Source organism: Leptopilina boulardi, unplaced genomic scaffold, assembly GCF_019393585.1.
Source record: "Leptopilina boulardi isolate dan_hultmark-lab unplaced genomic scaffold, ZJU_Lbou_2.1 LbouV2_318, whole genome shotgun sequence".
Lineage (NCBI taxonomy): Eukaryota > Metazoa > Arthropoda > Insecta > Hymenoptera > Figitidae > Leptopilina > Leptopilina boulardi.
This window is the reverse complement of record NW_026137883.1, coordinates 620686-644523: the sequence shown is the minus strand read 5'-3', so window position 1 is coordinate 644523 and position 23838 is coordinate 620686. Positions and strand designations below refer to the sequence as shown.

General features: G+C 24.4%; 2 protein-coding genes across 2 annotated transcripts in view; both read right to left on the bottom strand.

The window, feature by feature from the left end:
• Window positions 1-10184, bottom strand: part of LOC127284124 (uncharacterized) — a 15867-nt gene extending 5683 nt beyond the window's left edge. Inside the window, exons 1-4 of the mRNA XM_051309421.1 lie at window positions 10042-10184; window positions 9335-9680; window positions 3109-3903; window positions 2000-2467 (exon numbers count right to left, since the gene is read on the bottom strand). Coding sequence (XP_051165378.1) covers window positions 2000-2467; window positions 3109-3903; window positions 9335-9680; window positions 10042-10065 — 1633 coding nt within the window. The 5' untranslated portion in view covers window positions 10066-10184. The remainder of the gene's footprint in view (window positions 1-1999; window positions 2468-3108; window positions 3904-9334; window positions 9681-10041) is intronic.
• On the bottom strand, window positions 9870-23838 carry LOC127284121 (lysosomal alpha-mannosidase). The gene is made up of 17 exons (XM_051309419.1): window positions 23468-23838; window positions 22015-22117; window positions 21792-21873; window positions 20629-20814; window positions 20063-20268; window positions 18554-18690; window positions 18333-18466; window positions 17934-18147; window positions 17590-17783; window positions 17316-17515; window positions 16824-17038; window positions 16318-16531; window positions 13831-13948; window positions 13353-13629; window positions 11933-12172; window positions 11236-11385; window positions 9870-10722 (listed from the first exon to the last, which is right to left on the bottom strand). Exons 1-17 carry the CDS (start codon window positions 23588-23590, stop codon window positions 10495-10497), a joined length of 3021 nt encoding a protein of 1006 aa, XP_051165376.1. The 5' UTR covers window positions 23591-23838; the 3' UTR covers window positions 9870-10494.

Below are 23838 nucleotides of genomic sequence, written 5' to 3'. Positions count from 1 at the left end.
GGCGTCATTCATAAAGGCCAACGCACAATAGCTTCGCGAACGAGATGCATGAGATAGAAAAGGATACATATATACCTCTGTCCTTTTCTAACTCATGTTTCACGTTCGCGAACGTCTTTTGCGAAGCTATTCTGCTTAGGCCTTAAGGGTATGTCCAACATGTGAAATGTAAACAAACATAAAATGTAAACAAACCATGCACATTTTTTCGCACTTCTTATTTGTGTAGAAAATAAAAATTTGTCGTTTTCTTTGTGAAAATGGTAAATTTATATATTATACTAGGTAACTATACTTTATTGAACTAATTATGTGAACAAATAAGTATAATTGTAATGAAATAAAAAGTACACTGAAATATGAATTTTTTCAAGGTTACGAAAAATTTAAGCATTCGAGTATATCTGAGGCACGGACGTTGAGGACTTAGGTGGGAGAAAGTGAGAGAAGGGGTAAAATTTCAGAATTTTACCCTTTCCAAGATGTGACCGTCCAATGGCTCAACTCTTTCTCCCACCTAGGCGCTCAACGTCCATGCCTCAGATATACTCAAATGGTTTTTTTTTTCGAAACCTTGAAAAAATTGCTAATTCAGTGTACTTTTCATTTTATTATAATTGTACTTATTTTTTCATATAATTAGTTAAATAAAGTATAGTAACCAACTTTAATACATTAATTTACCATTTTCATAAAGAAAACGACAAATTTTTATTTTCTACGCAAATGAGAGGTGCGAAAAAATGTGCATGGTTTGTTTACATTTCATGTTTGTTTACATTTTACATGTTGGACATACCCTTAACCTAAATTCTACCCGCTTCCCCACTTCCCCTCAAGTGTTCCCTTCCTCTGTTTTCGACTGACGTGTTCTCGATTGACGTTTTAGTGTAAAATGAAAATTACACTTCAACAACAATTTTCTCAAGGTTACGAAAAAAAACCATTTGAATATATCTGAGGCACGGACCCCACACAGCACATTAAATTTCCTGAATTTTTCCTGAATATTTCATTGAAAGATTCGAAATATTTCAATGAAAGGTCCATGAAATATTGCTGCAACAGGAAAATGTCCGCCTATTTGAAATATTAGACGGTCAACTTGAGAAAATATTTCATTGAAATATTGTGGAAATATTTAATTTCAAAGATGCGCACTGGTCTAACTCAGTTTCTATGGCCTGTAGAACTGCGCAGTAGTTTTTACTTTTCTAGAAACCTAAGGATGTTGAATATTTCAGAAAATTCCTATTGATTTCATGTGTTTAACAAATTTTTTCATTTTTTGAAATATTTCCAGAATATTGCTAAATCGATATGTGTAATATTTCAGGAATATTTCAATGAAATATTTTCTCAAGTTGACTATTTAATATTTCAAATAGGCGGACATTTTCATGTTGCAGCAATATTTTATGGACCTTTCATTGGAATATTTCGAATCTTTCAATGAAATATTCAGGACAAATTCAGGAAATTTAATGTGCTGTGTGGGGACGTTATGAACCTAGGTGGGAGAAAGAGTGGAGCGATTGGACGGTCACATCTTGGAGAGGGTAAAATTCTGAAATTATACCCTCACCAGAGGACAGAGACTAGGTCTTTTACCCCTTCCTACACTATTTCTTCCAAGGTCTACTTCGTACGTGCGTCAGATATACTCAAATGGATTTTTTCGTAACCTTGAAAAAATGTTTAATACAATTTAATTTTCATTTTATTATCATTATTCATATTATTAGTCAAATACGGTGTCAGGCTGTAGTTTTATATATGAATTTTCCATTTTCACAAAGAGAAAGTACAATTTTTATTTTCTATTTAAAAAAAGGCTGTCGCAAATTTGTCAATAATTACTTACATTTTCATGTTAGTGACTTCGCTTCTAACCTCACAATTTCCAAGTATTTTATAATAATTACGTTTGAAAATAACAAAAAATTTATCTTAAATTTATAAGAGAAAAATTCTAAAAATTAAAAACATAAAATTTTACTTTTTCTGTAAATTTTTTTCAGAGGCTCGTCAGATTTAGTGCTGCTCACGCTCGAAGAAGAATTAATTATTGTCGATGTTTTAGAATTCATTGTGCTTGATGAACATATTTTGGGAATTTTTTCATTTTTTTTCGGAACTTGATAATTGTAAATTTTAACATCTCGCAGTGTACTTCGAATATAACATGGTTTATATGTTAAAAGAATATCTTGCGTTTGTTGAATTTCCATTTGTTTTGAAAAGTTGAAATAATCATTTTGTGATTCATTATTATTAGTGCAAAAATGACATTTAGATTCAGTGGCACAAGCCGAACAAAGAATTGTTGATTCTACTAAATCTTCAAGTTTCTTTACTTCCGGAACTCCAGCTAATTTTGTTTGTGTAGCTATTGTTTCCGTTTTTGGTTTTTCACGTTTTGCTAACATTTTTTTTCTTTCAATGAATACTTTATCCAATGGTTTAGCTGAATTTGTCAAATAAAAGAAAAAAAATAATATCAATATTAATTTCCTTTTTTTTTCATAAATAAAATTTTGAATTAAATTTATTACGTGGGTCAGATAATAATAATAATAATAATAATAATAATAATAAAAATAAAAAGTAATAAGCTTTTGTTCAAAAAGGGAAAAAAAATTTTGCAATAAAATGACTTTTGTTAAGGGCATCCGGGAGAAAATAATGGTTTTGTAGATTTGTTCTCATTTGAAAAAAATAGAATATTTTAGGTTGTAATTTTTTGCAATAATATTGTAATTTGGGGTAAGTTAGTTCAGTAGCGGCCACTAGCTAGAATTGGCGCCACATAGATTCAATGTCTGTCCCCACTTCTGTCAAAAATCCAACTTTTATAACCACAAAATTACTTGTAAAAATGGAGATGATTCTTAATCAACGAGCCCTTATCTAATTAATCCGAACAAAATATTTCAAGTTATTTACGAGTAATATCTCGCAAGGAAAAACACTTTTTGGTTAGGGATTTTTCCCCCATGGCCTTTAAAAACAAAATTATTTTTTTGTTTGGAAAAAAAAGATTCCTGTGGCTAAGTAGAAACATTTTTTCAACATTTCGATTTATAAAAAAAAATGTAATTCGCTTACATTTCTTAAGTTTTGGTTTTTCTTGCAAATGTATCGCAAATAGAATAGAATTTCTGATTAGGAAACACAAAATATTTTTAACAATAGCTTCAGCTTCTTTTGCAATCGTAACAAAAATTGCTTCAATAATGTCTTCGATTAAAAGAAGATTAATAACATTTCTCGACTCCTCGGGATCAACTGCCACTGGACGTCTCAATTTTTTCAAAATATCCTCATCACCACCTTCCACAGTGAATTTATAAGAGGCCAATGTTTGAACCTCATTATCCAAAAAGGGAAATCGAATTTCCCTTGAACAATTATCTAAAATTTCATCAAAAACATCATCAATTATTATCCTGTCGTAGACGCCTTTCGATAAACAATCTTCAAGATAATTCATCACAAAATGTTTTGCATTAAGATAGTCGTCAAGTAATTTTGAATTGGAATTTTTTGGTTCACATGTTAATTGTGTTTGTGTTTCTTGATTGAATATTACTTTTCCCGTTTTTAAATTAAAAACAATATCGGTCAGTGTTTCGATATTTTTATATTCGATTATTGGCTCCTCGGGATCAGAATTCCAAAATACTCGCTCAATTATGTAATTTAAACAATGCCAGGCTTCAATTTCGGAAATATTTTCATTGATAATTGATAAATTTGTGATTTCTGAATTTCTTTGATCATGATTTGTGAAAAGTTTATCAATTAATTTTTCAAGAGAATAATCATTGCCATTGAATGTGATGATTGTTTGTGATTTTTCCCCTGTCTTGAGAATGGGAATGGACTTTTTGCTAATAGGGACTGAAATAATTTTTTTTTTATAATAATTGAATGATTAAAATATTTGGGCGATTCCACGTGAGATTTACCTGTATGACCTTTTAAATTCGTCTAAATATATTTTTTTCTTATTCTTTGTAGAAAAAAAGGTTTATGTATTTTTTTATATTTTTATAAGTGCTCAAATTTTCGAGTTATGAATTTTTAAAAAAATTTGATTTTTCAAGTTTTTTTTGAAATACACCTAATTTTAATGACATGTAACTCTACACGGAAAAAACAAACTAACTATTTTAGCACCAAACTGCTTTATCCTTTATTAGTATGCAATTTCGTTTACCTATTAAAGTATGAAATAATGCTTTTTTAGTTTAAAGTAAGTCCATACTAAATAAGTATAATGGTTATACTCTTTTAGTAATAGTGACGTACTTTAAAAGCATAAAGTTGATGCCCGCGAAGTACGACATATAGTCTACCTAAAATAGCAAGAGCTTCTTCCTTTTTGGTGTATAAATTCTTGCAACCTGCGTTTTGGCCACGCCTCCTTCTCCTTCCAACCATTGATATATCGATATAGGCCAAAACGCAGGTTGCAAGAATTTCCCACAATTTCAAACTGATTCGAATATAAATAAAGAAAATACGAGGAAAATAGCGAAACCGTACTTTCGTTCGCAACGCGAATGTAAAAGGCAGCCATGTTTGTCGTCGCAATGACACGCGCGCATACACACACACAGCAGCAACTAAGGCTCCCTCAAGTTGTTTACATATATGTGTGTGTGTGCGCGCGCGCGCGCGTGACGTTGCGACGACAAACATGGCTGCCTTTTTACATTCTCGTTGCGAACGAAAGTACGGTTTCGCTATTTTCCTCGTATTTTCTTTATTTATATTCGAATCAGTTTGAAATTGTGGGAAAAACTTCCTGATTAGTAAAGGAAAAACTTTCTCGCGAGAAGTTTTCATAATTTGAAAATTCATCGCATACTTTTTTGTGTTGAAAAGTGAAATTCCTCTATTTGTAAATGACGTCTTTTAAAATTTTTTAATAAATAAATAATGTGATTTTTCTTATTTTTTATAGCTTGTAGGCTTCTGTTGTGTATATTGTGTATGCTTAAAAAATTTCACAAAATTTCGTCAATATTTGACCGAAAAAGGACGATATATTTATTAAAAAGTAATTTATTTTCGAAAAAAAAATTTTTCAGTTTTTATTTTTTAGTACTAATAAATTACATTTTAGAAAAAAGTTTCAAATAGATAAAATATGTATTTTTTTCTTCTGCATAACCTAATTTTTTTTAAATATTTTATTTATGAGTTTTAAAATTTGATGGTATAGTGGAGGGGCGGACAATACTTCTGCGTGAGTTCGAGCGAAGAATCGGTTCTACGATCCGGCTCCTCAATTATGACCAAAATAAAAAAAAGAGTTTCAGTTTTTCCTCGACTTTCAAAATATGTTAACGAAAAAAAATTTTTTTGAATTTGTTTATAAAAAACAGCGATTTTTTATAAACAAATTAAATTTTTTTAAATTTAGGCGCGATTTTTTTAATTTTTTTTTATTTTTACACACATGAAAATAAGAAGAAAATTTTGTAGTAAGTTTTCGAGTGGGCATGATAATCCTTATGTTTATATAATTTGTTTAAAAAAAAAATTTACTTTTTTCGTTTTTTTTTTTATTTTTCAAAATGAAAAGTGTTTTTGACACTAGGATCTACTAGTAAACTCATATAAAAGCAAATTAAAATAGATTTTATTTTGAAAAATAAAAAAAAACGAAAAAAAAGTAAATATTTTTTTTAAACAAATTATACTGGATCATCATGCCCACTCGAAAACTTACTACAAAATTTTCTTCTTATTTTCATGTGTGTAAAAATAAAAAAAAATTAAAATAAATCGCGCCTAACTTTAAAAAAATTAAATTTGTTTATAAAAAAATCGCTGCTTTTTATAAACAAATTCAAATTTTTTTTTTTGTTAACATATTTTGAAAGTCGAGGAAAAACTGAAACTTTTTTGTATTTTAATCATAATTCCTAAATTCAATACTTTTAGAGTTACATGTCATTGAAATTAGGTGTATTTCAAAAAAACTTGAAAAAATCAAATTTTTAAAAATTCATAACTCGAAAATTTGAGCACTTATAAAAATATAAAAAAATACATAAACCTTTTTTTTCTACAAAGAATAAGAAAAAAATATATTTAGACGAATTTAAAAGGTCATAACTGGGTAAATCTCACGTGAAATCGCCCATTTATATATTCACGAAATTTCATTTTTTGGAAATTTTATTTGTCCGAAATTTCATATTAAAGTTCACGTGTAGGATCAACGATTGAAAAAAAATTGTATTTTTTTCACACAATACATAATAAATAATATTTGGCATAAAATTTTTTATTCTAAAATTTGCAGATAGAGAAAAGCGTTGTAAAAAAATTTTTAGACAAAAAATTCTAATAATTTGAATAAAAAAATTTTTCTTCTAAATCGTTGATCATAAACGTTGTGGACATCACCGACGTGAAATTTCATATAAAACAGAATTTTCATTTAGGGTCAACCGGGGTAAATCCGAACGCTTTTAGTAAGTTTCAACAATAACATAAGTTTTTTCTTTAAAAAAAAAATACTTCCGGTATTCTGGTGCATGAAGTTGTTACTTTACTTCCATAGAACAATTTTATGGGGTAGAAAAAATTTTTGATAAATTACAATCGCAGGAAACTTAGCGTTCGTATTTACCTGAATACTTTGCAACTTTCCTAAAATATGGGGGTAAATACGAACGCCACTGTATTTCAGAAAAATCTTAGGGAAAATAAATTTAAAGTATTGCAATTGTAAAACTTATATAAAAACTCAAAAAAAATACGATAATAAACCTATTATGTAATAATGCATCATATATAAATACAAAAATCAAACTGGTTAAAAATTAAAATGCATTACACAATTAAAACCTTCAATAACTTTATCAAATCATAACGGATTTTTGCAAAACTTGCTACAGAAAGTATTTTGGAGTGATTGAATGTAAATACAAAAATAAAAGTCAAATTTTTTAAATTCAAAATGGCGTACTTTCCTAAAACTTATTTTTAAAAATGATCAAATTTGCTAACCCTGAAACCCCCCGAGTAACAATTTTCGAGCGAATCCAATGAATTTTTTAATTCTCGTCCGCCATTTTGAATTTTGAAAAACTGACTTCAAATTGGTAATTAGCGACCCCAAAAACCGTAGAATACCAAATTTTATTAAGATCCTGAAAAACTTTTTTCAACAAACCATTTGGCAAAAAAATTGAAACACTCCTTCGAGAGAACAGAGATTAAGTTTCTGCTTATTAATTACTAACGAGGATACGTATAGAAAGAAAAACTTTTTTCTATGTACTTTTATAATGTTAAAATAATAGTGTAATCAAATAAAAACAATTTTGTGTGGCTTTGATGTAAAAGAAAATTATTAAAAATACCGTTCGGATTTACCCCAGTTTTCCAATTTTCTTGGGTAAATACGAACGGTCTGATATTATTAATAAAATTTTACAGAAGGCAAAAATCAAAAATAGTTTCTGTTCTAGTATTCATAACAAACAATTATAAATAATAAAATGAATTTTTAGCTTCTTTTTCTTGAAATACGAGACAAAATACTGAAAGAGTGTCATCTTTGATTTTCAATCTTTTTTGCAATACTTGTTATCTTTGTTTATGCTGTTGCTAATTAACAAACGAAAAATGGGATAATACTTAGAATCTCTTGAAGAGGATCTGAGGTAAAAATTCTCATATCGAACTTATTTTTAAAAATTTTAATTAAGCTGAAATAATTAGCGTTCGGATTTACCCCCCGTTCGGATTTACCCCGACTGACCCTAACTGAAATTTTATTTGTCCTTAAAAAAAATGGAATAAAAATAAACTATTAAAATTAAAAAAAAAATTCTTGATCGTACAGGGCATTCTACGTGTGATTTTTATTCAAAATATTTTTTGAACACTTTTTTTTAAAATCTTTATGAAAATTAAAAAAATTCTTTTCGTTCTTTTCTTCAAAAAAAAAAAGTTAAATTTAAAATTAAGAATTTCTTTTTTACCTGAAATCTCTTTGAAAATTAATTTTACAATTTTTAACGTAACTGAAATACGCAACGTTTATGATAAACGATTTTTAAAGAAATAATTTTTTTAAAATTAAAAATTCTATAATTTTTTGCCTAAAAAATATTTCCTGTAGTTTTTATTAATCAACAAATTATTAAAAAAATATTTTTTAGGCAAAAAATTATAGAATTTTTTATTTTAAAAAATTATTTCTTTACAAATAGTTTATCATAAACGTTGCGTACTTCAGCTTTTTTTTAGTATCTTTTAGTATCTTCTTCAGTTCTTCTTTATTTCAAATATTTAACAAATTTTTAACTAAAATTCTTAACTAAATTAATTATTTTTAATAATTTTAATGAAATTCATCACAAATTCAATTATTTCAAAATTATTTTTCAATTAAAATTTTTATAAAATTTAACAATTGTTTATAATTTTTAAAAAATGTCAAATAAAATTACTAAAAATTTTTAATTCAAAACTAAAAAAAATTCAATTATTTAAAAAACTTTCAATTCAAAATCAACTAATATTCAAATATTACACAAATTCAAAATCTTTTAATATTTAATTATTTTCCAAATTTTCAATTTAAAATCAAATAAAATTCAATTATTACCCAAATTTCAATTCAAAATCTTTTAAAATTTAATTATTTTCCAAAGTTTCAATTTAAAATTAATTATTATCAAAATTTTCAATCAAAAATCAACTAAAACTGAATTATTATTCAAAATTTCAATTTAAATTCAATTATTTTTAAAAATTTGAATTTTAAAGCTTCTAAAATTTTATTATTTCTAAAATTTTCCATCGAAAATTTTTTGAAATTTATCAATTTCAATTATAACTCTAAGGAAATTCAATCATTTTTAACTATTTTCATAATATTCTTTGAAAATTCAACTATGTAAAACCATTTTTCAATAAAAAATGGTTTTCAAATTATAGTATTTTTTGTTCAATAAATTTTTAAAAATCTCAATTGTAAATCTTTGAAAATTCAATTACATTTAAAAAATGTTATCTGAAATTATTTGATAAATTATTTTTAGTTCTGTAAAATTTAATTATTGTCTGAAAATTAACAAAATCTTTTAAAATTCAATTATTTCTAAAAATTTCAACTTTAACCCTTCCAAAAGTATTATTATTTTTAAAAAAATTTTATTTAAAAATCTGTAAAATATTTTTGTTAAAATAAAAAAAAATCGACTTTTTCGACTTTTTTTTGAATATAAATCGACTAAACCGACTTTTTTTTGTGCCTTTAAGTCGATCCGAGGCCTGTTACTGATGAAATAAATTATACCAATGACATTTTTGACAATATTTTCAACGGGATGTTGTTTTCCAATGTAGAATGTTTGACATGCCTCGTCTTTTAGTTCAATAGGAATATGAATTTTCTGAATATCTTGAATATAAGTTTGACATTCAATTTCGGCAAATGGCTTTCGATTTAATTCTGCGGGATCAATAAAATGTTTTCCAGGACTTTCAATTTTTTGCACATGAATAATATTATTATCATCGAGTTCTAATTTATTATTTATAGAATTTCCCGAAATTTGTGTTTCTTCATTTATTTCACGAAGTGTTCCATTTTCTTGAGGTATTATTGTAAAAATTGTTTGAGCCCACATATCATCTTCATTCTATAAATCGAAAAAAAAAAATTTTTACTTTATTTTATGAACAAAAATAAATTTCGTACCATAATAGACCCCGATTGATGGCACAATATTTATTTATTTCAGAAATTGATATATTTTTTATTTTTATAAAATAAAAATTCTAACTTTTTTTGTTTATTTTCAATAGGAAAAATAAATTGCGATATTGAGTAAAAATTCGGTTTTTTTATTTTATGAAATTTCTTAAAATTTTATTGATCAATCGACGATAAGCAAATTTTTCACCCTAAATACATTTTTTTTTTTTTACAAAAGCAAAAAGTTATTAACACCAGATTATATTGTAAATATTTCTTTTTACAGTAAAAAAAAAAATTCTTACAGATTTATCTAAATTGACTTCCATTGTCTCAAAAAAGGTCTTAACCTCGATTTTCAGATGAAAACAAGAATTTTTTTGTGTGTTTATGGCGAAAATATACTTTTAACATTAATTAATTTATTAATACAGTATCATTTTATTTTTTATCTTTTAATATTATAATTTACTAGAATTATAATTATAGAATTATTGAATTCTCATTTTAGTAGAAAAATTAAGTGTATTTCATTGTTTTTGTTGACAATTGTGTCAAAATTTAAAAAACATTCGAAATTTGTTTTTTTTTTAAAGTGATAGAAAAAATAAATTTTCTGAATTTTATTTTGTAGAAAAAATTCTTTTTTTTCAGTGTTAAAAAGAATTTTTATATTTATAAAAAATTTCAAAGATTGAAAACAAAATTTTTTTTCATTTTTTTCTTTTTTCTTCTTGAATTATTATTCAAAAAATAAATTATTGTCGAAGTGCAATTTTTACGATGAATGTACGTATTTGCATTGGTTTCAATTCAACACTAATTGCTGACGCATTCTCCAAATTTAGTGGCACAGACGAATCATTAGTTTTGAAAATTTCATTTTCCTCTGAAGTCCATTTTAGACGATTATTTTCCTCTAACCATTGATTTCCTCCTAAAGTAGTTTCTCGAACTGAAGTCACAATGAAGGCTGAGAAGAGATCCTGGAATTTTGTTTTTTAATAATATTAATAAAATCTGCTTTTTGCATTATATATATTTTTGAAATCTATCCTTTTCAATATCATATTGTAAATTTTGAAACAAATGGGTCAGAATTTCTCAAATGTATCATTCAAAAAATCATTTTTTTTACTCCTATTGTGATAGGTTTCTGAAAATATTTTACCAAAAATTTTTTAGCTGTTTTAATTAAAATAATTTTTTTTTTTGAGATTTAGTTGACCAATTTTTTAAAAAATAGTTTTTTTCTCTTAGAACGTAGTTTCAAAACAAGAAACCCCAATTTTCTTTAATTCAAATTTCAATTATTTACAACGTTAATAAAGAAATATTTTTGGTCTAATTTTTTCAGGAATTTCTTTGGATCACAGTAGAAGTAAAAAAAAGCGATTTAATATTGAAAATTAAATTTTTTATCTTTAGATAATTTGTTTGGGAAATTCTGAAATAAATGATAAAAACGAATTAATTGAATAATAATTTTATAAATATACCTGAATATTCACATCGACAGGAATGGAATATTTGCCCGATTCTCCTGATTCGAAAATATGTTCAAGTCTCAGTAAAACAGTTCCATCTTTCCAAGGTTCTAAAGTTAGAATTTGAACATTGGATGGCAATGATTTTGCCAGTCCAGAATTCTGTTAAAAAAGAAAAATTTTAAAAAATTTTTTCTACAACTAATTTTGTTGGAAATTTATATTTATACAATTTTTATAAAATCTCAAATTTTTATACGTTTTTCCTAAATTGCAAAATATTAACTAAAATTTCTACTATACTTAATATTTTCTTTCAGTGCATACACGGAAAGAAAAAGTATTAAAAATATTTTAATACTGTTTAAAAAAAAAAAAAGAATAATACCAACTAAATTTATTCGTCTAACAAATAATAAAAATTTGTCAATTGGTTTTATTTTTTTTTTAAAACAATATTAAAATATTTTTAACAATTTTTCTTTTCGTGTAAATAAACAAAATGCTTGATATACCACAAAGCTGAAGTACGCCACGTTTATGATGAACGATTTTTAAAAAAATAATTTTTTAAAATGAAAAATTCTTGCCTAAAAAATATTTTTTTACAATTTGAAATTACAAGAAATATTTTTTAGAAAAAAAAATTATAGAATTTTTTATTTTAAAAAATTATTTCTTTAAAAATCGTTTCAACTTCGTGATTTACCTGCATTTTGTAAGTGTTTTTCCATTCGTCATAAGAAATATTTTCCACAGGACTGATGAAAACCCAAGGCCGAAGGGCCAATCGTGTTGCTTCCGTTTTTTCATGAAGTCTAAATTCATCAGAATCACTTCCAAAAATAATGGAATGTTCACCCCTTGAAACTAATCCTATTCCATATGCAGTTTCATTTAATGCTTCTTCTACGCCAAAGGCATCATCTTTCAATAGTCTTCTGTGAACCTGTGAATAAAAAAAAAAATATTAAATTTTCTTCATTTTTTTTTTTAAATTTATCAACGCAGTGTTTTAAATTCAAAACGCCAAATTTTCATTTATCCAAAATTACAAATGTCCAAACAAAATTAAATCGACAGAAAGGTTTCGGCGCTGATTATAAATTTACCAATCATGATTTTCTTGATAATTTCTGATTGGTCAATTGTAAAAATCACGTCGAAATCTTTCTATTGATTGTATATTCGGTCATTCGTAATTTCGGACAAATGAAGATTTGTCGTTTTGAGAATTATATATATCAAATAAGAATTTGTTGGTGATAAAAATTCGAAAAAATGAAAATTTGTCAAATCAGACATTTTAGCATTTAAAAATTCGTATTTCACTAAAAAATTCTGTTGAATGATAATTATGCTAAATTAAAATTCAGTTAAATTAGAATTATTTTAAATAAAAAGTTGATTAAAAAAAAATTCTGTGAAATACAAATTTTTTCAAATAAATGTTCGGTATCTAAAAATTTTGTTAAGTAAAAATTCGTTTAAAAATAAATTATGCTAATTCGAAAAAAGAATTTTGCTCCATTTTTTAATTTATTTTATAATAAAATTTAGCCAAATGTTTTTAGTGATTTCAAAAAAAATTGTTATTTCTATTTCTCGTTGATTATAGGACATTCTGAGAATATAAATCTTAATTTATGAAGTTTTCCTAATTTCTTACTGAAAGAGAGGAAATTGTAAAAAAAAATACCTACATGTGACGTTCCATGAGGAAAGGGACCTTAGCTGCAAAAAAATGAAAATTGAGTTTTTGATATCAGTCGATAGATCTTGAGTTGCTCTTTCAGATACAAAAGTTAAAAATTGTACTTTTCTATTTAGTTTTTTTGTTATAAAGCATTAATCATGACCATGTTAATCGCGTTCCAGCACGGACTACAGAAACCATCCCCACCACTTCTACACTAGTATACTTGTCGTAAGCGTGAGCTGTAGGAACGATGTAGTAGTAAGGTGGTGGGGCTGATTTTCGATGGAGGGTCTCAACCAATCAGGGACGCTCTACTTTAAATACCTTTTCTGGAAAATGCGTCTATTGCAGCTAAGGTCCCTTTCCTCATGGAACGTCACACATATATACAATTTTTCTTAAATTGGGTATTTTATGATTTTTTTCTTACCATGAGTTCAATTTCTCCATCCTCTAAACTGGTACCACCTTGTGCTCTATCAGTGAGAGCGGCTAATCTTAATTTTCTCTTTTCATCTCTCACGACAATTTTTGTCGTTACTGGATAATAATTTCCTGCAACTGGTTCCTGTAGATGTAAATTCCAAGTTGGTCGTTTGTTTCTTTCGCGTTTTAACATTTCGCGGCCATTACTGTCCGTATAAAATTGACCATTTGATTCCAAATTTGTTGTATATTTAGTAATAATCTCTTTACCAATCTTGTCGCTGAAAATAATTTACAATTTCATTCTTTATAATACAATGTAAATTAAATGATTATAGTAGTTTGGTTTTTAATAGTTTTTTATTTAAATAAAAAATATTGAAAATTATTTTTTAACTTTAATTTGTGTGATCGAAAAAAAACGAAAGAAAATAAAAAAAATAAAAATTATAAAATTAATAAAAGAGTAGAAAATATATTACTTGACATCAATGGGACCAACTAGCCAATTGAATTCAATTCTATCCTCTCCATTATAAATTCGAACAACTTCACTGACCCATTCGTTAACAGTGAGATGAAGTTCCTCCACCAAGGGACCTAAAAATTATATTTTTAAATTATTTTTAATAAATATAATGTTATTAAAGATATTTGGTTTTAGAAATCAGAAAAGAATTTATCAATACGAAATTTGTACACTTTCTAAAATCCGAATTAGTGAAATTTTAATTAATTTTTATTAGTGACTAATTTTTTTGCTATAGTATGAATATTGGTTAAATTTTACCTAATAGTGTAAAACGTTTTTTTTATATAATGCTGAAGTATTAATAGAATTAGATTAATTAATTAGAATAGATTAATAGAATTAAAAATTTTTTTTTTATTTCTTTTAATATTTTAATAATCACGTGACGCCTCTTCCAGAAAAAATCGATTGAAAACGATTGAAAACAATAGGAAAGAAATTTCTATTGTCCCCAATCGTGTTTCTTAATCGTGTTCTTACAATTGAAGACGATTGACGTTCTTATTATATTCAATCGTTTTCAATCGTGTTCTATATATTGTATTCCATGCACTATTGCTTGGTGGGAGTTTTTGAAAATTTTAAAAAATGCAACTAATTAAACAGTCTAGAAACATATAATTATTTCACCACAGAAGAAAATCATATATTTTATCAAAAATTAATTAAAAGTTATTTTTTAATTTATCTTTGAATGAAACTGCACAAGACGAAATGTTTCTCGTTTATAATTTATCGAAAAAATGTTTAAAAAATAATTTTTGACAGATACATCACGTATTGTTTTAAATTGAATTACTGAAATTTTTTTTTAATTTCAATCAATATTGAATTTTTTTAAATAATCGAATATTGGAAGATCTACAATAATTATAAGATTCATTAGAAATAATTAAATTTCAGGTGATTTTAAATTGAAAATTTTGAAAATATTTTAATGAATGAAAAACTTTATACAAATGTAACTGGTTTAACATCCGTTTCTAGCACGAAATAAGTTTGTAAAGAATTTTAATTTAAAATTTTTAGAAAAAATTGATATTTCGAAGAGTTACAATCAAAGTTTTTAATAAAAAATATTTTTTTTTAATTTATGATAAAATTTGCAAAAAGTATTAGTTACAATTTTTTATAAATAAAATAATTATAGAATTTAATAGAAGTAATTCAATTTTGGAAGAGTTAGAATTGAAAGGTTTTGACTTATTATTTTTAAATAATTGAAATTTTATAAAATTTAATTGAAAAATTTGAAAACAATTGAACTTTTTAAAGAATTTGATTACAATTTTTGAAAATATTTAATTGAAAAATTATGGTTTTTTGTTGTTGGAAGGAGTTTAGGTGAACTTCGAACAAAATTTATACTGAATAATTTTTTTGCTAAATTTTTTTGAAAAGCTGCTGGACACCTAAAGTTTAGAAAAACTAAAAATTTTGTTCTAAAAAAAAAAATTAAAAACTGAAATTATTTTAAAATGTAAGAAATAGAATTTTTTCTTATATTTATTTTTATATGTACCTAATTATTTATTTAATTTCTGTTTATATGTATTTTTTATGTACCTATTTATTTATCTTTATTTTTTTGAGGTTATGTATTAACAACTCGAAGATTGTCGTATTTAATTTGTTCATATATAGGATAAGTAAACATATTGACATTATCCATATCACTAGAAATTTTACTTTAGATTTTAAATATTTGACACATATGCACGAACAGAACAAACTATATATTACAAAAGACTTATAAGAAAAACATCTTTCCTGTATGATTCAACACTTTTCTTATTCTTATAATTAACTATTTGCGCATGTGCGTATATCGTTCTCCCGATAGCACCCGATTAAAAACAATTGAAAAAGTTTAACTTATTTTACACGATTGAAAACAATTCGAATCAATTGAAAAAATATATACTCCAATTGAAAACAATTCAAAACGATTAAAAAATTTTTTGTACTCTATCGTTCTGAATCGTGTTTAATTGATTTTTTCTAGAAGGGGTGAAGGTAGCGCTACTAGTGTTCACTATCGGCAATAGTAAACGTCGTATAGCAGGGTCAATTAAGATATTCACATTGTAAAATGTAAACAATAATGCAAATTTTTTCGCGCACCCCATTTGAAAAAAAAATAATGTTCATTTTCATATGAAAATAATAAATTGTTATACAAAATCAGATAATTAAACGCTAATAATACGAAAAAATAAATATAATTATTATAAAATAATGTCTAAACTAAAATGGCAATATTCACAAGTTTTCGTTTGATTTTTATTTTTGGAAAAAAAAAAAAAAAAAATAATCTAAACGACTATTTAAATCAAGATTTTAATAGAAACGGCCCTTTAATTTAAATCATAATTAAAAATGTTCAAATTTAATAAAATAAAAAAAAAATTTTATATCAAAAATAATAATAACGAACCTTTGAATATTTGAACATTTCCATTGTAATTGAAGTCTACAGCTCGAGTTACATTGGGTCTAAAAATATAGGCACCCGAGGAACGATTTGAAAATACCATATTATTTCCTGCAGCTCCTTTATAAAATTGAAATGATTGTGTCATTCGGATGCCTTCCTTTTCTATTGATTGCAATACAACTCTTCCACTTGTATCAACAGAAATATCGTATGTCTGAAAAATTTTAATAAAATTCAAATTAGGAAACAAAATTAACAAAAATTTTTGACCCTCGAAAGCATTAATTTTTTATAAAATCGAAAAAATAGTTTCAAAAAAAAAAGTTCAATTTTTTCTTTATAAACATTTTTGTGACTGTAAATTAAAAGTTCAGAATTAAAAATTTGTTGACAAAGGGCTATAATGAATAAATTTAATAATATAAAGTAAATAATAAATTTTGGATAAAAAATAATTTTTATAATTTATATGGAAAAATTGCAAAAAAAAATGTTCTCTGACTCACATCGCCACCCATGAATGAAACTGATTCATCATTAACAGGTTCATCAGATTGAATTTCACTTTCTTGTGTTTTCTCGCTAATGTAAAATGATTGATAGCCAAGAGCAGGAATTGACAGTGCTAAGAACACCAAATCAAATACAGCGGAACTTTGTCGACCTGGAATTTTTGACACAGTCGCTGGTATTGGCACAAGTTGTGTAACAAGTTCCATTCCTGAAATTTATTTTTATAAAAAATATTTAATTAATTTCTATTAAAGGGATACGTGTTTAAAGAAAAAAAAAAAACTGTTCCTAAATAACACCAATAATATTGCTCCATCATTCCTGAAAATTTTAGTTTAAAATCTTTTTTCATTTTAGAAAAAAAATTTTGTTTTTTCCCAAAACACATTTTCCCATACTTGATCACGTGGGTGTTTGCCACATGGCCTTAATTAATAAATGAATGATTTGTTTTTGAATATATCTTCATAATTCGGTTCACTTGCCTAGATAATCTTTAACACGATAAGAAGCTCCTTTTACTGGTAGTCGAACGTAAGTTGAAAGAGGTTGACTTCCAGGATTGTATAAAGTGACAACAAAATTTTTATTATTCTCTGTATGCTCGCATGAACTAATATTTAATTGAAGACAAGAATGAAATTCGACCTTCTTTTCTGTATTTTCATCTTTTTTCATCATATTTCTAAAAGTTATAAAAAATATATATTTATGTTTGAATTTTACAATAAGAAAATTGTGTCACATATATATTAATACCTCAAAGCATCAGCGCTCAATTTATTTCCATCTCTCATACTGTTGGATAAAATTCGAGAATAATCATTAGCGACATGTTGTTTTTCCGTTCCCGTAACTGCATCGTGATGTTGCATAATTCCCATAGCCTCTCTGAATTTATTTATTTTCTCATTATTTGGCATATTATTTAAAACTGACAATTGTTTAACTACCTGAAAATATCAAAAATTTATTATGAAAAAATTGTAAAAACCTTTTACTGTAAAATAGAGGGAGCTAAAATAAAATTATTCTCGACATTTTTTACAGTGTAATTATGTGAAGATTTATTAATTGTATAAAAGGAAAAAACTATTATTTACTTGCAAAAAGTTATTCCCCATTCTTTCGTATAATTTAATAGATGGTCTTGAGGTATAATAACCAGTCCAATAAGAATGTGGATCACTAGCGTAGGGAAAGAAGTCATCACTTTTTGTTGACCAAGATAATTTTGCATCATTCACTGCTTTTAAATAACAGGACGGTGTTGAGTAAATTGCATTATATGTCGATCCATTCAATTTGTTGGTGTATCTATATTATATAAGTAAAATTAATGAATTTTTAATTATCTTTTAATTTATTAATTATTATTAATAGAAATTATTGTATCAATCGCAAGTACGTATTTTAAAAAAAAAACTTTGAGAGTAGAATATAATAATGAATTGACTTTTTTTTTTTGCAAAAACGCTTTTTTTAAAAAAAAAAAACAATACTTAATGAGTTTGTCCAAATTAGTGAACCAAGTATCAGCATTTTGATAATTAAAATCATTTCCCATGGTAATTATTAAATTATTCGTTCGGTATGTTTTATTTTGCTTGTTGACAAAGGACAAAAATTGATTTACCTATAAAAAAATATATTAATTATTAAAATTGTATTTTAAAAAATCAAAATTCTTTTAAATGCTGTAAAAAAAGAATGATAAACGTACTCTACTTTCTATATTGTAATCAGGACTCTCTGGATCGTCAATCAAAGGGGCATCTGAACAAAGAATATCGAAACAAAAACCAGGTGGTGGACTATAAAAATTGTAAAGAACTGTTGTGAATAAATTGGCACTTTCACCTGTAACGTGAGAAAAAATATTTTTTCATATCATCATTTGTAATATTTATTACAATTTTTAATTTTTAATTAGCTGTTTATTAGATATTAAACTAATATACTTGGAAATGCAGATCTCTATATGAAAAAATATTTAATTGACGTTTTCAAAATTAAAATATTATTATTAATAAATATCCGCTGAAAGAACAGATAATAATTTTCAAGAAAATATTCTAAAACTTATAAAAATTATTTTTTCTAATATTATTAAATTGTCGAGCAAAAATTTATAAAGAAGAATTTTTATTCATTGGAATTGTTCTTTTTCGAATTTTTCTATTTAGGTTTAATTAAAAGATTTTTTTATATAACTAAATTCTTATTTAAGAAAACTTTTTTTAAACAAAATTTCAAATCGCCTAAATGTTTATTTACCAGAAAAATTTATTATAATATAACTTCAAAATCGATGTTTAAAAAAAAAAATAATAACTAATTTATTGGTAATAATAAGGTAAAATAATAATTAAATTTTTTTTTTGAAACATCGATTTTGAAGTTATTATGAGCCAAATTCAAAGACCGTACAAATTTTATATATATCAAAATGAAAATTCGGACAGCTGAATTAAGTTTCGGTGAAATAAAAATTTTTTCACATAAAAACTCAGCTAAATAAAATATTTGTCAAATTCTGTTAAAAAAAAATTAAGTCGATTAAAAAATTTCTTTAATAAAAGTTTTGTTGAAGAAGAATTTTTTTTATAAAATTAAAAATTCGATGATAGAAAATAAAAAAAAATATATATTTTTATGAAAATTTTGCTAGACATATAAATCCTTTAAAATGGAAATAGTATTATTTGAAAATTCCGATGTATTAGAAAATCTGCTTTATAAAAGTCCAGTTAAATAGAAATTCTTCGATACGAAAATTTAGCACATTATATAATAAATTTACTTTTTTAAAATTTTGCTAAATAAAAATTTGATAATTTTTTAATTTGTAATCGCAAAAATTCCGACGCAGGTCTAATGTGGGGAATATTCGTATGTCCCCCATCATTCGTTTAAATCGAATCTTTTAAAAAAAAAACTTATGAGAAAGCTATATATGAGGAAAATTTTGATCATAATTATGCAAAATGTATGAATAAATAATTTTTGTAAGTTTTAATTTTTTTTTCTTGTAAATTTGTATCCGTTCTTCCAGCGGATATTATTAATAATAATATTTCAATTTTTTAAACGTCAATTAAAGTTTTTTTTTTCTGAGGTCTGCATTTCCAGGTTTGAAATTCTTTAAATTTGAGTGCTTTATTGATTGTGAGAAATGTCTTTCAATTCATAATTTTTCTTTCCTCCTTTATTATAAAATATAATTTCTCACCTAAACTGGGGCTACCCTTCCAAATCATTTCCAATGTTCGTGATTTCATACGTTCATTTTTATCCTGATAATCAAGACGACCAAATAGAACACCATCGAATCCCATTTGAGCAAACATTGATGCCTGCTCTCTCGAATGTCCAAAAGGATCGATTTGCCATCCAATTTTTGGACGTGCACATTCTCCAAAAGTGTCATTTAATATTCTAAGAAGATAAAAAATAAATTACATATATATCAAATTTTGTTTTTTTTTGTTATAACATTGTTTCTAAAATCTTTTATCTTTTATTTATTTGTATATTTTTTTATTGATGAGTTAACTAATTTTTATCAAGAATGTTGATAAAAAAAATAAATACACATAATAAGATAAAAAGAGATAAAATAATGAAAAAGATTTTTTTTTAAAAATATTTTGCAATATATATGAATATAGATAATCAATAAAAATTTATCGATTTAATTATAGATAAATTTTTAAGGTAATAATTCTGCACAATGTTTTTTTTTTTTTTTTCGTTATTGTAGAAAAGTAAAAGTATTTATATAATAAATTGTTTCACCTAAAACCCCAGGTGAATTGATCGATAACAGAGTGATAATGGGTAACTGCTTCATCATTCATACTCCAGCCACCTCCAATGATTTCTAATCTTCCTTCATTGATTAAGTTTCGAACGATGGTTCTCACCCTTTCATCTTGCCTCATCCACCACTTCCAGAAAAATGCTGTTTCCACATAAATGAACCTAGATGTTTTTATTATTATTATTATTATTATTATTATTATTATTATTAAATATACATTTTTTCGATTTAAAAAATAATAAATACAAATTTTTACGATGCTGAAGTAGGCAACGTTTATGACAAACGATTTTTAAAGAAATAATTTTTTTCAATGAATTGTTTTATAAATTTTTGCCTGAAAAATTTTTTTTATAGTTTTTATTAATCAAAAAATTATAAAAAAATATTTTTTTTTAGGTAAACAATTTTATAATTTTTCGTGTTAAATAAAAATTGATTTCTAAATTCTATTTGTAAATTTTTTTACTTTTGTAAAATTGTGTAAAATAAAAAAACGCATTTATTATATTATTATTATTATTATTATTATGATTACATATTAATAAATTTAAATAATAAAATAATAAAAATAAATAATATTCTTATAACAAAGTGAATAAATCAATTTGATTTAATTGAAAAAATTTACTATAAATTATTACAAAGTTAATTACATTTCAAAAATGAAAACATTTCTTTTTGGATAATTTTAGTTAAAATTAATATATATTTTAAAAAAAAAAGTTATAGTTTTATTTAAAATTACAGAATTATTGACTTTTTAAAGATCAACAATTTTAAAGAACATGAATTATTGTTGGACAATTTTAATTTTTAATTCAAAAATATGTTATTTCCTTTGAAAAAAAATTTAAATATTCCCTGATGCTGATGATTTTATTAAATTTATTTTTTCAAGTATTTATTAACAATAAATTTAATGGTAAAAATAAATTTGGTTTAAATAAAAAAAAAAAATCATGATTATTATTAGCCCTGATTTAAATAAAATTTATATTCTAAATTTTATTTTTCAAGTTATATTTTTTAAATACAACTTTATAATATATTATAAATGTACCAGTAAAAAATTAAAATAAAAATTCATTTAAAAAATTTAAAAAAAATAAAATAAACTCTTAATTTAATTACTTGCCGCCTTTCTGGATTTTCCTGCAAGGATTTAACTGCAGAATTTAAAATATATTGAACACCAGCAGGTTGAATATTATTTCGATCTGAAAAACAATTGTAACTCGTTTTTTTTTAAATGTATACAAAAATACATATACACAATTTAATTTTTTTTTTTTTTTTTTTTTGAAAAAAATAGAATTTTTTTGAAAAAGATTTTTGAGAAAAATTTAAATTTTACTCACGTCCATAAAAGTATTGATCAACTGTTTTCAACCAACCAACATCATCGTGAGAATGTGCAACAATGTGAATATTCACCTTTGTTGGATCCACTTTTGCACATGCCTATATACAAAAACAAAATTATTAATATTATTATTTTTAAAGTTGATATAAAATTAAATTGATTTTCTTTTTTTTTTTTTTTTTTTTTTTTATTTGAATATTCATAAATAAATAATGCGTAAATATTGTTTCCTCATGGAGGAAGCATTTTAGTTCCAAAATTTTTCGAATTCGATTTTTTTGATTTATCTTTATACTTATATGTAACTTTAAATTATTATTTATTGATTTTTATGATAAAATAAAAAAAGAGTTGAAAAAAAACATGCAAAAACCGAAAAATTTGTCGGAACATTTGAATTTTGCTCCTCTTCTAGGGTTAAAAATAATTTTTAGTACTATGTTAAAATAATTTTTGGCAGTAGTTGATACAAGAAAAAAAATTTTTTAGTTTCATTTAAAAATTTACTTCAAGTTTTCTTTGCTTTGAAAAAAAAAAAATTGTCAGGGAAATTTGTTGCAATGTCAGTAAAATGTCAGTAGGAAAATTGATAAACTCAATAATCTTGTGACCACCCTCAATTACCAACGACATTCTATAATTAAATTTTCCTTATCAATAATTAAGATTACTATTATCGACAAATCGTATACTAATATTATTTAAAATATATTTTTTTATTATATCATTTTATAATAAGTAAACATTTATCTATTTTTGTCTATGATTTTATTTATTTTCTGACAGATTTGATAGAATTAAAATTTTTTTTTTTATTAAAATTAGTGCTAGTTATTGCAGAATTAATTTTTTGTTTGTGTTATAACTGAAAAAGAAAATGTTTTAGTTTAAAAGAAAAAAAAAATTGTTTTTTAATAAAAAAATTAATTTAATAATTAATAAATGAAAATAAATATTCAGTGACATATAATTTTTATGTTTTTTACTAAAAATAAAAACTTCCTTTTTTGTTAGAATGAGCAATAATAAATAATAAAGAGAACATTAATTTAATTAAAGGAAACTGTTAACGGTTTCAAAACGATAAAAGTATATATATATATATATATATTTAATGAATTAATAAGTAAATAACATTAATTTATACATCCACAATATTTTTTATTTTCATTTATTGGAGACAGATAAAAATTAATTTGAATCAAATAAAAATATATTTAAACTCAGAACCTAATAAATTTTTTATTTCTTTCAAATAGAAACATTTATTAAGTACAAATAAAATTTTTTATTTAAAACAAAAAAAAATTTATTTTACACTGAGACAAATATGTCTTTAGCTATATTAATTATTAATAAATAAAAATAATTTAAAATTTTTTTTTGCAAAATTAACTTTTTTTTTAAAAAATAATATAATGAAAATGTGAATTTATAAAATATTTTACCTCATATCCGCATGTAGTGGTTTTTTTTTCATTGTCAGGAATCACTGCCGCTTGAGCTGAATGAAAAAAATTGACCACAAGAATTAGGGATAATAAAAAAAGAGGAGGAATTAAGCGTAACATGATTGTTGTCTCGACGCGTTTCAAAATAGTACTAATGTGATAGCGAGGGTCGACATCCAATATTTATACACATATATCTCTATTTTGCTCAAATGTTATACGAGATTACAGAAATATCAGTTATATATACTATAAAGAGCTTTTGTGACCATTTTAGACAACTGATTTAGACAGTGCGATAATATATTGTTTGTTATACATATATGTATATAGGTATCTTGAAATAAGCGATATAAGCACAGTGACCG

Bases quoted from the DNA above. Each gene is read 5' to 3' on its own strand.
- LOC127284121 (XM_051309419.1), bottom strand. From the start codon at position 23,590: ATGTTACGCTTAATTCCTCCTCTTTTTTTATTATCCCTAATTCTTGTG. The intron at 20,269-20,628 runs GTGAAACAATTT...TTATCTTCTTAG, and splicing joins CAATTCACCTGGGGTTTTAG to AATATTAAATGACACTTTTG. The intron at 13,630-13,830 runs GTAATATATTTT...AATTATTTTCAG, and splicing joins GTTGGTCCCATTGATGTCAA to CGACAAGATTGGTAAAGAGA.